This window comes from Prionailurus viverrinus, chromosome B1, assembly GCF_022837055.1.
Source record: "Prionailurus viverrinus isolate Anna chromosome B1, UM_Priviv_1.0, whole genome shotgun sequence".
Classification (NCBI taxonomy): Eukaryota; Metazoa; Chordata; class Mammalia; order Carnivora; family Felidae; genus Prionailurus; species Prionailurus viverrinus.
Window position 1 is genome coordinate 43,329,637 of NC_062564.1, and position 18,041 is coordinate 43,347,677.

The 18,041-nt window shown below is 35.4% G+C and overlaps 1 protein-coding gene across 7 annotated transcripts in view; it reads right to left on the reverse strand.

Moving 5' to 3' along the window:
* Nucleotides 1-4,513: 4,513 nt before the first annotated feature.
* Nucleotides 4,514-18,041, reverse strand: part of LOC125164624 (disintegrin and metalloproteinase domain-containing protein 5-like) — a 132,100-nt gene continuing 118,572 nt past the window's right edge. For 5 of the 7 annotated variants that reach the window (XM_047857459.1, XM_047857454.1, XM_047857453.1 and 2 more), the window contains 3 exons: nucleotides 16,111-16,270; nucleotides 14,109-14,159; nucleotides 7,506-7,659 (listed from right to left, as the gene is read on the reverse strand). In XM_047857459.1, coding sequence (XP_047713415.1) covers nucleotides 7,536-7,659; nucleotides 14,109-14,159; nucleotides 16,111-16,270 — 335 coding nt within the window. In that variant the 3' untranslated portion in view covers nucleotides 7,506-7,535. Of the gene's footprint in view, nucleotides 4,669-7,505; nucleotides 7,660-14,108; nucleotides 14,160-16,110; nucleotides 16,271-18,041 lie in introns of those variants that run through there. The other 2 variants (XM_047857455.1, XM_047857456.1) reach the window with 2 other exon arrangements.

The following is an 18,041-nucleotide window of genomic DNA, read 5'->3' on the forward strand; positions in this document are numbered from 1 at the left end:
AACACACAAAATATGTATGAATCAAGTATTCATGTTATCGGCAAGGCTCCCAGACAACAGAAGGCTCTTAGTAAAGTTTTTGGGGAGTCAAAAAAGTTACACATGAACTTTCAACTGTGGAGCATCCCTAACCCCTTGTTGTTCAAGGGCCAACTATACAATTAGTTAACTCTGCACTGGTCTAATCATTTATCAGGTTCCATCTCAATTTTGCTGGGACAAGACTGAGAAATTAAACAAAAATATGATGGAGACCACCACCCTTGCAGGTTAAAAGTGGTACTAATTTCCACTATCTCCTTTCCCCAAAGATATGTTTTTATTGTTGTTTTTTGTTTGTTGTTTGTTTTTTTGTTTTTGAGTATAGTTGACAAAGAATGTTATATTAGTTTCAATAGTACAACATGGTGATTCAACATCTCTATACATTATGCTCTGCTCACTACAAGTGTAGCTACCATCTGTCCCCATACAAGATATGTTGTTTTTATTTACAATCTTGGCCAAGGGAAAATGGTATCAGTCAGAGATTTACTTTTGGTCTTTTCTACTAGGAGAGCTTTTACTCCACAGATCACGGATTTCATGTGGGATTACTCTGCCAAGTATATCAGTTCCAATTATTCACTTGAGAACTCTTAAATGACGACTGGAGGTGTGTATATACCCAGGAGGCAACTGTGAGCCAAACTTTAGCCAAGAACCAATTTATCACCTGGTTCTCATAGGCCCCAAATCCAACAAGGGTGCTGATGATGTCAATATCAACCCAGAATGTGTGTCTAATTGTCCTCAAAATATAATGTCAGTCCCCTTTTGTCAGTGTACAGACACTTGAGTAATTGGCTGCAGCTTCCTTTAGGGAAAGACAGGAGGTATCATGACAGTTTATACTTTCCATGGAGTTAGAAGGTTTTACCAACAAGGAACCAAACCATGTTTTCAGTTAATGGGTTTCAGATTTGAAAAATGGTTCAGGTCTGGGAACTGGGACTCAGGTATTGTGATTTTTTTACTGGGAAAACAATTCTCAGTGTCCTGCTACTCTTGCTTTCTCTTCATTACTGATGTCAAGCAACTCTCTAGTTGGCTGCCAATCTATTTTGCATCCAAAAGCCACAATCCTCTATTTACTCTCCGCAAAACTACCTGTGAGTCAAGTCCCCTTGGCTGCTCCTTCACCCATGCTGATTTAGGTCTCTTGGATTCTGGCAGCCAAGCATTACCACCTGGCCAGCACATCACCATCTGTGTTGATAGGATCTAACCCTAATTATTGGCCTGTGAGTCAGAAAAAGAAATCAGAAATTCCTATGAGATAGGGGTGAAGGCATCCATTGTTCTGTGAGGAAGAAATTTCTGCAGCATCTTCAAGCACAGTGGCTTCCAACCAGTGAGTGGAGGAGGTGGGTGAAAAAAATCAACATCCTCAGTGGCATACATCCAGAAGTCCTCTTTCCTATTTTCAGGATCTCAGGTTTTTCCCACAGCCTAACAGAGCTCCTTTGAGTATTCAGAAGTCTCTAAACTTGGAAGTGTAACAAATAGATCTTCTGCCTTCCATCCACCTATGTCTGATAGGCAACAATGGCTGATAAAGGCCTCTTTGTAAGTACCATTGATACTCTATGGCTCACAGGCATAGCCAGTAACTTCTTGTCAACAGCCTTAGTTCTCTTATCATCCTTCTGTAGGGCATTAACAAAATTTAGCAGTAATCCACTAACTCCACTGACTTTAAAAACCTGGTTTATTGCATCTCTACCACTACATTCTCCTCTACTGGGCTACTTTTCCCAGTTGCCATGAAATTTTTAGAATCGTACTGCCACCTTGTGTTAGGGACTATCTGTGCCCTTTTTTCCAACCAGGATCCTGTCCTGATTTGTTCCCAGATTCAATGAACCAAACCAAATCCACATCTTACTACCAATTTACTCATAATACTTTCGTTATTGTTTTAATCTGGATCTTCTGAGAAGCAGATGCCAAGACAGGACTAAATGTGCACAGATTTTATTAGGAGGAAAACCACTATGTGGAAAATGGGCAGAAAGATGAAAAGGCTGAGAAAGGTGGCAGACTGAAGCAAGTCTGACCCCAAGGAGAGGAGAGAGGGAGGGAAAACTGGAAGGCAGTAATCTAGGATTCACATAGTTTAAGGAGGGCTCATTCAACATAAGGAAGTTTCAGCAGGACTGCTGGGGAGTCTTCAAGCCAGAGTCAGCTGTCAGAGGAGTCCTAAGTCTCCTAGGAATGCCTGCTTTCGTATGTTGATCAACATTCCACCACTGGTTGAGAGCAGATCATGGGCAGTGTGACCTCGACAAAAAGGTACTTGTGTATTTCAGAGTGTGGCAGCTCAGACCCTTCACCACTCATGCTCCTTATAGCAAGAAGACTGTAAGGAACATTCCTGTGCCTGTCACACATGGCACTCAGTTTATGCACATACTTATGTGCATCCAGGGTGTCCAACTTTTAGAAATGGCTAAAGATTTTGGATATTAACCCTTTATCTTATAGGTCATTTGCAAATATCTTCTCCCATTCTGTCGGTTGCCTTTTAGTTTTGCTGATTGTTTCCTTCGCTGTGCAGAAGCTTTTAATTTTGATGAGGTCCCAGTAGTTCATTTTTGCTTTTGTTTCCCTTGCCTCCAGAGACGTGTGGAGTAAGTAGTTGCTGCGGGCAAGATCAAAGAGGTTTTTGCCTGCTTTCTCCTTGAGGATTTTGATGGCTTCCTGTCTTACATTGAGGTCTTTCATTCATTTTGAGTTTATTTTTGTGTATGGTGTAAGAAAGTGGTCCAGGTTCATTCTTCTGCATGTCACTGTCCAGTTTTTCCAGCACCACTTGCTGAAGAGACTGTCTTTATTCCATTGGATATTCTTTCCTGCTTTGTCAAAGATTAGTTAGCCATACGTTTGTGGGTCCATTTCTGGGTTGTCTATTCTGTTCCATTGATCTGAGTGTCTGTTCTTGTGCCAGTACCATACTATCTTGATGATTACAGCTTTGTAGTATAACTTGAAGTCTGGGATTGTGATGCCTCCTGCTTTGGTTTTCTTTTTCAAGATTGCTTTGGCTATTTGGGGTCTTTTCTGGTTCCATACAAATTTCAGGATTATTTGTTCTAGTTCTGTGAAGAATACTGGTGTTACTTTGATCAGTATTGCATTGAATATGTAGATTGCTTTGGGTAGTATCGATATTTTAACAATATTTGTTCTTCCTATCCAGGAGCATGGAATCTTTTTCCATTTTTTTTGTGTCTTCTTCAATTTCTTTCATAAGCTTTCTAAATCCTCAAAGTTTTACACAACCACCCAATTTCCAACTTTTCACTGGCCTTTTACACAATTTGTATGAAATTATGAGTAATAGAGAAGTGGTCTTCCAGGAAGCAAAACATTTTATTTCAGTGGCACCCTCCTATTTTCAATATCCATCTCCCTTTTCTAATCTAAAAGCAAAATGATTTTTCTCCATCTTTGCCGGATCATATGGTAGTTTTCTACCATACTTTTCTACCATACCAAAACTACCATACTTTTTCCTATAACAGCTGCACCATTTTGCATTCCCACCAACAGTGGGCAACAGTTCCAATTTCTCCACATCTTCACCAAAATGTATTGTCTTTTTTTAAATTTTTTTTAATATTTATTTATTTTTGAGACAATGCGAGAGACAGAGTGCAAGCAGCAGAGGGGCATACAGAGGGAGACACAGAATCCAAAGCAGGCTCCAGGCTCTGAGCTATCAGCCCAGAGCCCGACGCGGGGTTTGAAGTCACGAACCATGAGATCATGACCTGAGCCGAAGTCGGACGCTTAACCCAACAGAGCCACTCAGGCGCCCCGAAAATTTGTTGTCTTTTTATAGAGAGAGCAAAATTTCTCAAATTTTAGTAATGAATTCTTGTAAGCTGGTACGAAATGGCTCCAGCACACCACTGCCAAGGTTGGGGCAAAGAGGAAAATTCAGATTCTGTAGGGCCCAAACTCTATCAAATTTGATGAACTATCTCTGAAAAAGAGAATATAAAATTGGGTCCTGACTTTGAAAAGAGCCCTATGTAAGTAAGTGGCCCTGATGCTTTTGCTTCCTTAGCTCTACAGTAAATCTGCTCTTGGTAAATAGGAGTCTCAACAGGCTCAAGCATGTATATAGCTTTCAAAGAGAGAAGCATTGGATTGAATTTGGATCCTATCTTCATAAGTGCCACTGGGGCAAGTCACAGGCTAGCTGAAAGCCAGGAGCTCTGAAGAGAAGAAGAGAGGTTGGACTGAGGAAAGAAGACTCGGGTCAACCTAAGGAGCATAAGGGAAAAACGCGACACTGTATACTTCACTCTTGAGAGTGAACTGGCAGGCCCTCTTGGCTTCATGAGATGAGGGTCTTAGGCTGCTTTCACCTGATTCAGAGCCTCTGATGGATTCATGTTGGAGTACATAGGGTGGAAGCTGAGACTGAAAATACAGAGAAAACATCAGACATAATTTTGGTGATTCAAGTGCTGATGATTTATTATTTCATACTTTAAACCATCAGTAGTGCCAACAGAGTTGAGGGTGAAATTATTTTTCCCTTCTTGGTTTAGTTCAGTTTCTGAGGATTTCTTTGGTAATGTCCTTTCTCCAGGCCAATGTTGTTACAGACTGTTGCTGCAAGAGAAAACAAAATAGAATATAACACAAACAAAATGCCAGTGGTGCCTTTTTCTCTTTTTTTCAAGCCCTAACACAAATAACTTGAAGGTTATAATTAACTGAAGGGAAAGGATCAAGGAAATAAAAATTAATTCCAGAAAATCAATTATTTGTTACCTCAACTGCAAATACTCTTAGTTTTGTAATAGAAGCAGCTTCCTAAAATTCTGTAATTTGTTCATTTGCCTATGTTCAGAAACTATTTAGGTCAATAAAACAAAGTACTTTGATATTTCCATTCTAAATATATGAATTTTAATTTAGAATAAAAAAATTGCAATAATTCTAAGTACAATCACATTTGGTGAAATATAAAAACACCAATATATATGCACACACATGTGTGCAACTATATATTAAAATATTTTAACAATAATCATCCTGGGTGCTAAAATTAATGGTCACTGTTTCATTCTTTTGCATACCTGTATTTTTGAAATGAATGTTTATTGCTTGTTACAATTGTCATAAGAACCAGAATGATTCACATACTCACATACAGATACAATTTATTGAATGAATTAAGAAAGGACTGTCAAGGGGCACCTGGATGGCTCAGTTTGTTGGGCATCCAACTTCTGCTCAGGTCATGATCTCATAGTTCATGAGTTCGAGCCCAGCATCCGACTCCATGCAGAAAGCTCAGAGTCTGGAGCCTGCTTTGGATTCTGTGTCTCCCTCTCTCTCTTTCTGTCTCTCTGTCTCTCTCTCTCTCCCTTTCTCTCTCTCTCTCTCAAAAGAAAAAAAATAAACATTAAAAAAAGAAAGAAAGGACAGTCAAGGTAAGATTTGAGAATACCAATGCCTCTGGATGGAAAAGGATCTTAATGTAATTAAAATCTAAATATCACCCTTTATAATGAAAAATGAAACCAGTTAAGTAAAAAATAAAGTCAAAATGTTTGTTGAAAACTTCAGTACAAAATTGAAAATGACAAAAATTTTGGAACCAAAATAAGGCATGTTTTAAAAACGGGAATTTATTAGTGGTAGGCTAGGTCTAAAATTCCAATTTACATAACAAAAATCAGTGCAATGAGAGATGGGAGAGGGTAAAAACACACTAAGCATCTCTCATATAAAGAAAGTCTCAAAAATTCCTGTAATCTCAGATAAGTATGTTGTGTATTTTCTCTTTTTTTTTTTAAGTTTATTTATTTATTTTGAGACAGAGAGAGAGAGTGAGAGGGAGAGACAGAATCCCAACCAGGCTCCATGCTATCAGCACAAGCCCTACCCGAGGCTCAAACTCACAAACCATGAGATCATGACCTGAGCCAAAACCTAGAGTCTGCCACTTAACTGACTGAACTATCCAGGCACCCCTGTATTGTGTATTTTCTATTTGTGCTGCACTTGTTATAGAAATAGCTCATTACTAAATGACACAGTGGAAAGTAACAGAAAATTCAATAAGATAGAAAAATAAACTAAAATTTAAGATATTCTATGGTTCAGAAAGTATACCATTCACATATGCAACTGACTACTTAATAGTAACTAACTTATAAAAGTTACAACCTGATATAATGGATTGGTGGTTATCACTACAACTAGGTAATCTGGCAATAGGTATCAAAGACAATGATAGTGTATATATTATATTTATGTTTTGATGAATTTCTCTTATAGGGATTTATTCTGAGACTATAATTGGACAATTGCTCTAAAAGGTATATTTATATAATAATGTTTATTACAGGGTGTTTGCAACAATGAAAAACTGGAAGTAGTCTAAATATTCATAATGATAGATTTTTAAAATGAGTTATTTTTCATTTTTAAATTGAATACTATATGTCACAAAATGATGACATAGACCTATATCTTCAGATATTAAAAGTTGTCCATAATAGTCTCTAAGTAAAAAAAAAAGTATATGTATGTTTTGGTTAGAAAAACATTTAAGAAGATATGCATCTATATTGTTAAAGGAAATTTTTCTTGAGTACTGTGATTATGAGAAACTTCTCTTTAACTTGTACACTTACCAAAGTATCCTATATATTTTAATAAAATTTGATAGTACATTAAAAATAGGAAAAATGTTTTTTGAAAATAAGCAACCCCATAAATCACTGCCAAGGCTAATGTCATGAAGATTTTCCCCTAAGTTTTCTTCTAGGAGTTTTACAGTTTCAGGTCTTACATTTGAGTGTTTAATCCATTTTGAATTGTTTTTGTGTATGGTGTAAAGAAAGGGTCAAATTTCATTCTTTTATATGTGGATATCCTACAGGTTTTCCCAGCACCATTTCTCAAAGAGACTCTCTTCCCCATTGTGTATTCTCAGCACTTTTTTCAAAGATCAGTTGACTATATATACATATATATATATGCATGAGTTGATGTCTGAGCCCTCTATTCTGTTCTATTGTTCTGTATCTGTATTTATATGAGCACCATACTGTTGGATTATAGTAGCTTTGCAATGCAGTTGACCCTTGAACAATACAGGGATTAGGAGCACCAACCCCCCATGCAGTTGAAAATCTGTGTATAACTTTTGACTTCCCTGAAAGTTAACTACTAATAGGCTACTGTTGACTGGAAGCCTTACTGATAATATAAACAGTCAATTAAAATATAAATAGTCAATAAAAACAGTCAATAAAAACAGTCAATTAAAACAGCCAATGCTGGCCTCATAAAAGTGTTCCCTCTTCTTCAATTTATATATATATTATATACTGCATTAATAAGTAAGCTGAAGATAATTAAGAATATCATAAAGAGAAAATACATTTACAGCACTATACTGTATTTATTAAAAAATTGTGTATGAGTGGATCCACACAGTTCAAACTCATGTTGTTCAAGGGTCATCTGTATGTTTTGAGATCAGGAAGTGTGAGGCTTCCAGCTTTGTTCTTCTTTCTCAGCATGTTTTGGCTCTTTAGGGTACTTTGTGGTTCCACATGAGTTTTAGAATTGTTTTTTGTATTTCTGTCAAAAATACCATAGAAATGTTATCAAATTTGCAGATAACTTTGGGTAGTATGGACATTTTAACAGTATGAATTCTTTCAATCAAAAACCTATAATGTCTTCTCATTTGTTTGTGTGTTACTTCTGTCATCAATGTCTCGCAGTTATCAATACCCAAGTCTTTCACCATCCTACTTAAGTTTATTCCTAAGTATTTTATTTTTCAGCAGATCCTATTGCATTTTTAGGGTTTTCAAAATATAAAATCATGTCACCTGCAAACAGGAACAATTTTACTTCTTCCTCTTCTGATTTAGATGCCTTTATTTTCTTTTTGTTGCTTAACTGTCCTGGCTAGAGCTTCCACTACTAGATTTAGTAAGATGTGGTGGTAAGTTTTTCACTGTTGAGTATGATATTAGCTGTGAGCTTTTCATATATGGCCTTTATTATATTGAAGTAATCTCCTTCCACCTAATTTGTTAAAAGTTTGTATCATAAAAATGTTTCAATTTTGTCAAATGCCTTTTCTGTATGCATTGAAATGACCCTGCCATTTTTTATTCTTCATTTTGTTAATGTGAGATATCACATTGATTAATTTTTGTATGTCGGACCATCCTTACAACCCCGTGATATCACTTTGTTATGGGGATGATCCTTTAATGTGCTGTTGAACTTTGCTAGTATTTTGCTGAGGACTTTTGCATCTATACCAGTCACAGATATTAGCCTATGGTTTTCTTTTCTTGTGGTGTCCTTGTATGGTTTTGGTGTCAGGGTAATGCTGGCCTCATAAAATGAGATTGAAAGTGTTCCCTCTTCTTCAATATCTTGGAAGAGTTTGAGGAAGATTGGCATTAATTATTCCTTAAATGTTTGGTAGAATTCACCAGTAAAGCCAGTCTATCCTGGACTTTATTTGCTGGGAGGTTTTTGATTACTGGTTCAAACTTCTTACTAGTTATTGATCTGTTCACTTTCTATTTCTTCATAATTTAACCTTGGTAAGCTGTGTGTTTTTAGAAATTTATTCACTTCTTTCAGGTTTTCCAGTTTATTGGTATGTAATTGTTCATAATAATTTTTTGTGATTCTTTTTATTTTTGTAGCACCAGTTGTAATGTCTGCTCTCTCATTTCTGGTTTTATTCATATTAGTCTTCTCTCTTTTTGTGTTAGTCTAGCTAAAGTTTAATTAATTTTCATTTAAAAAACAGTGCTTTTGTTGACTTTTTCCATTGCTTTTCTATTCTTTAAAAAATTTTTTTTAAATATTTGTTTATTCTTAAAAGAGAGAGAGAGAGAGAGAGAAAGTGAATGCAGGAGGAGCAGAGAGACAGGGAGACACAGAATCTGAAGCAGGCTCCAGGCTCGGAGCTGTTGAGCACAGAGCCCAGGGCTCAAACTCACAAACTGCAAGATCATGACCTGAGCCAAAGTCGGACACTTAACTGACTGAGTCACCCAGGCACCCCAACTGCTTTTCTATTCTTTATTTTGTTATTATCTGCTCTAATCTCTATTATTTCCTTCCTTCTTCTAACTTTGAGCTTTAGTTTGTTCTTCTTGTTCTCATTTCTCGATGTGTAAAATTAGGTTGTTATTTGAGATCTTTCTACTTTTTAAAAAATGTAGGCCTTTATTGATATAAACTTCCCTCTAAGCACTACTTTTTAAAATCGTTTTTAATGTTTATTTAGTTTTGAGAGAGAGAGAGTGTGCGCGTGCGCGCGCGCACGCGCGCGCGCGCGCGCGCGCCTGAGTGGGGGAGGGGCAGAGAGACAGAGGGAGACACAGAATCAGAAGCAGGCTCTATGCTCTGAACTGTCAGCACAGAGCTGGATGTGGAGCTAGAACCCATGAACTGTGAGATCATGACCTGAGCTGAAGTCTGACACTTAACCAGTCAACTGAGCCACCCAGGCTTCCCTAAGCTGTGTTTTGGTATGCTGTGTCTTCATTTTCATTTGTCTCAAGATATTTTCTTAAAAAATACTCCAAAAGAAAGTTTTCTAATTTCCTTCTTATTTCTTCTTCATTGGTTGTTCAAGAATGTACTGTTTAATTTCTACATTTTTGTAAATATTCCGGTTTTCCTTCTGCTACTGATCTCTAGTTTCATTCCATTGTGGTCAGAAAAGATACCTGGTATGACATAGATTTTCTTAATTTGTTAGGATTTCTTTTGTCAACTAATACTTCATCTATACTAAAGAATATTCCATGTACATTTAAGAATTTATATTCTGCTACTGTTGGGTAGACTGTTCCATATATGTCTATTAGGTCCCATTGGTCTATAGGGTTGCTCAAGGGTGTTCTTTTTAAGTTGATTTGCTGTGTGGATGTTCTATTATTGAAAGTGAGATACTGCAGTCTCCTACTTTTACTGTATAGCTGTCTATGGCTTTCTCTGTTCATATCTATCAACATTTGCTTTATATATTTAGATGCTCTGATGTTGGGTACATATATATATACACACATATATATACATATATTATATGTATACGTACATATATGTATATACATACATATATATATATATTTCTGGTGAATTAATCCTTTTTATCATCATATAGTGTAAATAATGTATGACCTGTGTTTCTTGTGACAGGTTTTGACTTAACATATATTTTTCTAATATAAATATAGCCAACTATACTTAAGAGTAAATAAGACATGGGGTGCCTGGATGGCTCAAGTGGGTTAAGCATCTGACTTTGGCTCAGGTCATGATCTCACAGTTTGTGAGTTCAAGCCCTACATTGGGCTCTGTGTTGACAGCTCAGAGCCTGGCACCTGCTTTGGATGCTCTGTCTCCCTCTTTCTCTGTCCTTCCCCTGCTCACACTGTCTCTCTCTGTCTCTAAAAAAAAGGAATAAATGTTTTTAAAAAATTAAAAAGAAGAGTAAATAAGACATGTGTATATTGTGGGTCTGTTTTTGGAACCAACAAAAAAAAATAGAGATTCCACTCTTAAGGCGCCACTGCTAAGTGGTGGAGAGAAGAATGTTCTTTTGAACAATGGTGGATCAATTATATATCTATATGGGAAAAATAAACTTTTATCACTACCTCACACACATAACAAGAATTAATGGATCACTGAATAGAAAGTGTTGATATTAAGCAGTGAAAGTTTCTTTTTCTTTCATCTTCAACATTATGTTATTATATTTCTATTTGCACAAAAATTTTACAATCATTTTGTAATTTTCCATCAAAAATAATGTCAAGATTTTTATTTTAGGATTGCATTAAATCTATAGATCAATTTGGGAAAAAAATTATATCTTAAAATATTGAACACACCATGTTCCTCAATTGATTTAGGTCTTCTTAAAATTCTCAGCAATATTTTGTATTTCAAGTATAAATCTCTTTCATATTCTCACTGAATACATTCCCATGTATGTCTCTCTGTCTCTGTCTCTGTCTGTCTCTCTCTCTCACACACACACATACACAAAGTATATATAGTTGCATTTTTCAATTTTAATTTTCTCATTGTTTGTTGCTTGTGTATGTATAAAGTTAAAATTGATTTTATATTGGGGTGCCTGGATGGCTCAGTCAAGTTGAACATACGACTTTGACTCAGGTCATGATCTCACTGTTCGTTGGTTCGAGCCCCACATCGGGCTTGCAGCTATCAGCCTGTCAGCATGGAGCTCACTTCAGATCCTCTGTCCCCCCTTACACATTGGGTATAGAAATTACTTAAAAATAAAATCTTGGGGTGCCTGGGTGGCTCCGTCGGTTTAGCGGCCCACTTCAGTTCAGGTCATGATCTCAGGCTTTGTGAGGTCAAGCCCTGCATTGGGCCCTGTGCTGACAGCTCAGAGCCTGGAGCTTGCTTCACATTCTGTGTTTCTCTCTCTGCCCTCCCCTACTTGTGGGCTCTCTGTCTCTCTGTCTCTCTCTCTCTCAAATAAATAAATAAATAAATAAACATTAAAAAAAACTGATTATATATTGGCCTTGTATCCAGGCACCTTAAATTCATTTATTAATTCTAATTTGTTTGTAATGTCTTAGACTTTTCTATGTACACAGTCATATTATCTACAAACAATGACATTATTCATTCTTTATTTCCAATCTTTCTACTTTTTTTTCTTACCTTATTTTCCTGGCTAGGATCACCCATACAATGTTGAAAAAGAATACAATTGTGAAATATGTTCCTGATCTCAGGGGTAAACATTCACAATTTCAGCATTAACTGGAATGTTTACTGTATATTTTCTTGTTTCAAATTTCCTTTACCAAATTGCAATAGCCTCCTTCTATCACTGGTTAAGTGGGCATTTTTATAGTGAAAGGCTATTTTTTTCTTCACCTATAGAAATGATCACATAATTGTTCTCTTCTATCAATATGGTAAATTATATTATATTGGCTTTCTAATTTTAAATGAACTTATCATTATTAGTTCACCCTTCCCCTCCATGGCTATTTATCTTTTACAATGCTAACTAGATTTACTTGGAAATGTTTTATTTAAAATTGCTGCATCTTTAATCAGAAATTGATTTATAATTTTCCTTTCTAGTAGAGCTTTTGTCAAGTTTTGGTATTAAAGTTAGTCTGGCCACATGGAGAAACTTGGGATACACTTCTTTTTATATTCTCCAGATGACTAGTGTAAGACAGGTATTACTTCTTTTTTAAATATTTTAAAGATATAATGGTTTGAATTACTTTCCCATGTCTTCATTCTTTTTCTGGTATATGTCTATTCATCCATGCTCTTTGCCATGTGGCCTTTTAGTATCTCCTATTAGAGTGGGTGGAGTATATCACACACATCCCCTCATTGGATTTGGTATTGTGACTTGTTTGGCCAATGCAATATAAGATAATGTGATTAAGGAAGTGCTGGCTTAATTTATCTTGGCTCTTTTGTTCCTGATGCATGCCATGAAAACAATATGCCCAAGTATCAACTTTGTGAGAAAGTTTTAAGTGACAGTTTCCAGATATTTAATGGGAAAGACTTATTCATATTTGCATTTTTTTCTCTATTCTATTTTGGGAAAGATATGTTTTTGGAAAACACATATATTTCATCTGAAAATTTAAATTTATTGATTTTAAGTTATCACTATTATCTTTTTTTCTAATGTCCAAAAGATTTTAAAAACATGCAATTTTATTACCTGACATTGGTATTTTATAACCTTTCTCTTTTTATTTTGAGCCACTGACTAATTTTTTCTATTTTCATATGCTTCAACAGATACATTTACAAACACTTGTCTTAATGAAAGAAAATGTTCGGTAAAGGATGTATTATACACATTCCAATGAGTTAAGCATATGGTCATTTTCATATCCTTCTACACATAAACTTACATTACACGTATATTTTAATGAAGAAGATGTTACTTGAAAGAAGGTTTATACACAGTGTAGTTTCAGTTAATTATATGCATTACTATTTTTAAGAATCTGCCTCTTTGCTCATTTTTGTTATTTTTTTGTTTATTTTCCTTTTCATTTATTTCTGCTCTTTCCTTAATTATTTGTTTCCATCCAGTCTTTGAGTGCAATTATTTCTTCTTTTTCTCTTTTTGATAGAGACTATCATGAAATAAACCACATTTGATTGTTCTCTGTCCTGTAATACGCATTTCATTGTGATTAAAAGGATTAAAGTATAGTCTTACCTAGAAAGCAATGATATGCCTAATTTTTGTAGAACCTAAAACAGTCAGTCTTGACAATAGGATTAGGAAGGTGACTGTCCATATTTAATAGAGTTTCTTTTAAAATTAGGAATTCCCTCAATTCAGACATGTATCTCAATATTTGTTACACAAATATCATAGCATGCAACTTTGTCCTGCAAGGATGAAGACAGAATTTGAAAAATAATCTGGGATGCTATATAAAATATTGTCTCCTTTTATATTCTACCCATCATATGGTATGGGAAATTTTTATATACCAATAACAAATGAGGAATATATTCTGTTTGATTACTCCATAGTCTCATCTCTAAATTTACTTTCCCAGATGAATTAAGACAGTAAAATGAATGAAAATGTCAAGTCTTTATCTTACTAGCAGTTATTTTTTTCTAAGATAATAGTGTAACTACAAGCACATATGATATCCCTTATAATATCAGTGTTCTTTACATGTGGCAGTAAAATGTCATTAAGATATAAGTGCTCTGTACCAATGCTCAAAAAAAAAATCGCACAAATTATGTGCTTACTGATGCTTGTGAGTGTACACAAAAATCACTCCTTTAGGGTAGGTTGGTAAAGAGAGGTTGAGATATCATGAAAGCAAGCTTTGTTTTTTTCATATTATAAATGCTAACTAACAGTGAGAAACATAAAGAATCTTATGAACAAATATTTTGGTTTCAAATTAATAATTTTGAAGTGCTCCTAAACAATGATCAAAACATACAATGCACAATGGTTAATCGCGTTGTTCTATATTCACCTTTCACTGGGGGATAATTTGCTGTTACTGCTGCTTTCTTCTGACACAGATCTATAAAATTGACAAAGTTTATTTTAAGTGGGAAAATTTTTAAATCTTGAACAACTAAGTGACTATTTTTCAAAGAAACAGAGTGACTCATTAAATGTCTCTTTCCAACAAAATAAAACAGGTACAATTCTTTTTTGTCTTTCTTGAATTACATTAACATACTCTGAGTGTTATATTACCTTCAGGTGTATGGTATAATGATTCAACAATCATTTTACTCAGTGTCCATCGAGATAAGTGTAGTCTTAATCCCCTTCACCTATTTCATCCATTCCCTCAACCCACCTCCTATCTGGCGACCAGTTTGTTCTCTGTATGTATGAGTCTGCTTTTAGTTTGTCTTTTTTTTTTGCTTGTTTGTTCCTTTGTTTCATTTCTTAAATTCTGCATATGAGTGAAATCATATTTGTCTTTCTCCGACTGATTTCACTTAGCATAATACACTCTAGTTCCATCCATGTTGTTATAAATGGCAAGAGTTCATTATTTTTTATAGCTGAGTAATATTCCATTGTGTATATCTACCACATCTTCTTTATGCATTCATCTATAGATAGATGCCTAATATTAGAACAAATGCCATCAGCCACCTTGCTTTGTTGATTAACTCCTCTCATCTTACTTTTACATTTATTGAATTATTTATAAGCCCACATACGTACAGACAGGCCCTTTGCTTCTATGATACCCCTAACTCCTCTGGTAAAATTAAGCTAAAGCCTTAAAGTAGCAGTCAAAAATTTCAGTTAATTTTTCCATATATTCCTATTTTTTTCTTCTTTTCATAACATATACTCATGTCTTCTCTTTCTACCAATTCCTGGAAGTTAAAACTAGAGGTAAATCGCTCTGTGGGAAAACATAGTAAATTATGAATAAGGGGCTTAATAATTATGACTAAATATTTGTGTAACAGATTACAGATAATGTGGTGATTTCACTTATTAGTTTTGAATACCCAAAAGTTTATTATACTTTCGAAAATAATAAGGGAGCTTATTATCTCTCATTGTATAGAGTTATAGAGAATAATATTTTTTATTATGAAATTTATTGTCAGATTGGTTTCCATACAACACCCAGTGCTCATCCCTACAGGTGTCCTCAATACCCATCACCCACTCACCCCTCCTTCCCACCCCCCATAAACCCTCAGTTTGTTCTCAGTTTTTAGGAGTCTCTTATGTTTTGGTTCCCTCCCTCTCTAACCATTTTTTTTCTTCCCCTCCCCCATGGTCTGGTTAAGTTTCTCAAGATCCACATAGGAGTAAAAACATATGGAATCTGTCCTTCTTATAGAGAATAATTTTAAGAACATAGAGATTAAATCACTTGCTCAAGGTGCCATAGTTTCTGCATGCAAGATTTAGGCATTAAAAATAGGTTTTCTGAGGCTAAAATGTAATTTTTTCCCATTTCATGACGCTGCCTTCTGTGTCCTAACCTGTGTTATAAACTGCACATGTAATTTCTGGTTAAGAAATGTTTTTATAAATTAGCAGCATCAATACTTAGGAAAATAAATATTATGGAAGCAGATTCATAAATACTATTTTCAGCTGAGAGAGCCATTCTAATAAAGTCATTTGCCACTGGTCTGAGTACCTGTATCTAAAAAATTCCTTGAGATGCAGTATTACATATTCTCATGAAGCCCGAAGACAATAAGACTATATAGACAGAACTGGTAGACTAAGAGGCTGAACAGACCTCCACAATACTCTTGGCAGCTATAGCTCCTCTGAAAGTGATACTAGTGGTAAAATGAATGGTTATGGTAAGGAGTAAAACTAAGAAACAAGAAAAAAAAAGGAGGACATCAGACGGATTTGAAATATTTCCCTGGGCCTCGCCTCATATTGTTCTACCTCCTGTCTTAGATTATCCCTGATGAAACAGGAATACTTTTTTCTTGACTCATTGAATTTAGTAAGAGTAAACAAAAATATACCTGTCACTTTCAGTTTCCCCCCTGTAGCACAGCTCTCTTATTTTATTCTGCTTTATTACAACAGCAGCAGTGATGATGAGCAGAGGTAGAGAAATGTAGAAAATGAGTTCAAATCGGTGTTTTGAAGGAGTGGTAGATCGTCCCCCCAAATCACTTTTACCTATAATGGAAAGTTATAGGTTATTTCATATTATACTCATAATTTCAAATTATATTAGAAATTTTATTAACCAAATGAAAATGTGTAGAGGATATCATTACCAACATTATTCCCAAACACTAAACATTTCATTCATATTTTATGAATATATTACAATATTAAACTAACATACAAACTATTAAAACTAACATATAAAATATGAATTAAACTAACTTATAAATTAACATTTAAACTAACATATAAAATATAAAATGGGCTGTTACTAGTGCTTTATTGCTTAGGAATTTTCAACCTTACACCCTATAGTAGATTTATAGTATAGATTTGTTTGATTGAAGGTAATCTTCCTTCATGAAGTATACGTTTAATGCTTGCAACCATTTCTTCAACTTCTTTCTGATATAGCTTATCCAAAATTCAAACATGTATATCATAGAGAGTATTGGGATTGTACCTGTACATGAGAACTAAATCTGGAAAATGTGGCATTTAATTTCTCTTACATTACATTATATATTTTTTCTAAATATTAAAAATTAGTACTCACTAAATAACTAAATTATTTAACTAAGTTCTTATTTTTTCACTGTCCTACATTGTTTATTAGGTAAGAATTTTACAAGCATTATTTATATTAGTGGTAACAGCAGAACTGAAGAGTATTGCATCTTCTCCATGCCGCATGGGGAGAACCACCCATAGTGTGCCCTTTCCAAGGCCACTGCTCTCGTGGTCTGCAGATGTCAGCCTTCCCATCTCCCTGTGCCTGTGGACTGGTTTGGTGATCCCCTGGGTGTAGGGGTTTCTTCTAATAGCTTTTTGGAATGGATCAATGAGGATAATCTCAAAGAATTTGTATGTGGAATCTTCGCCAACCCAGTAAGAATTCAAGACTCTTAGAACCCCACAGTAGTATCTAGCTCACTCCTCTGCAATAGATTGAAGGTTTTGGAAAAATTTTAGCTGGTTAACACCATGATGGAAAGGCTTGCCATAGGTAGCACTCTCGGGGACTGGGCATTTATGGCCACCATGTCGCACACGAATCTGATGTATGACATAACCTTGCTTGGCCTTGTACTCCCAGTCTGTGGGCTTTAAGGGCTTTATCAGCTAGGGGGGCTGGAAAGGGGGCTGTGGAGAGCAGAGAGCTGGTGATAGTGCCAGCAACACACCCCGAGAAGAAAGCACATTACATGGGACTGCTTCTTCTTCCATAGCTCCTGGATGTACTTGTAATCGCCCATCTTGGCTTACCTTTGAGCTGATAGCTGCCACCAGACAGAAAGAAAAAAGTCTTTCTCCTCTTAAGTAAGTTTTTAATCAAATATATAGCCATAGGAAATTAAGATGGCTCTAGAATTATTTTGTAGAATGCATGGCCAAACTTGACTTTGACCCATTTTTGACTGATGTTAATATCTACATTTTCCTCATCAGTTCTTATTCATTCTCAGCTGACATCTGTATTCATTCCTGAGCATCTGACCTATATGGGTACTCAACTTCCACCTTATTGTATATACCAGCCACCGATCTGGGTTTATAATGTTATCAAGCTCTGATTTCTCCAAAATTTATTGGCAAGTTTTTTTTTTTTTTAATTTGGTATAGAATACTGTTCTCTGCTAGTTCAAACAATGGAGGATCTGATAAGTAGAGGAGCCACCCCCCAGCTATAGTTGTGCATGGTCAGGGCCTAATATACTCCTCTGAAGACTGCCCCAGTCTCTTTTAGTTCCCGTAGCATTTTTCAAGTCAGTTCAAGCTA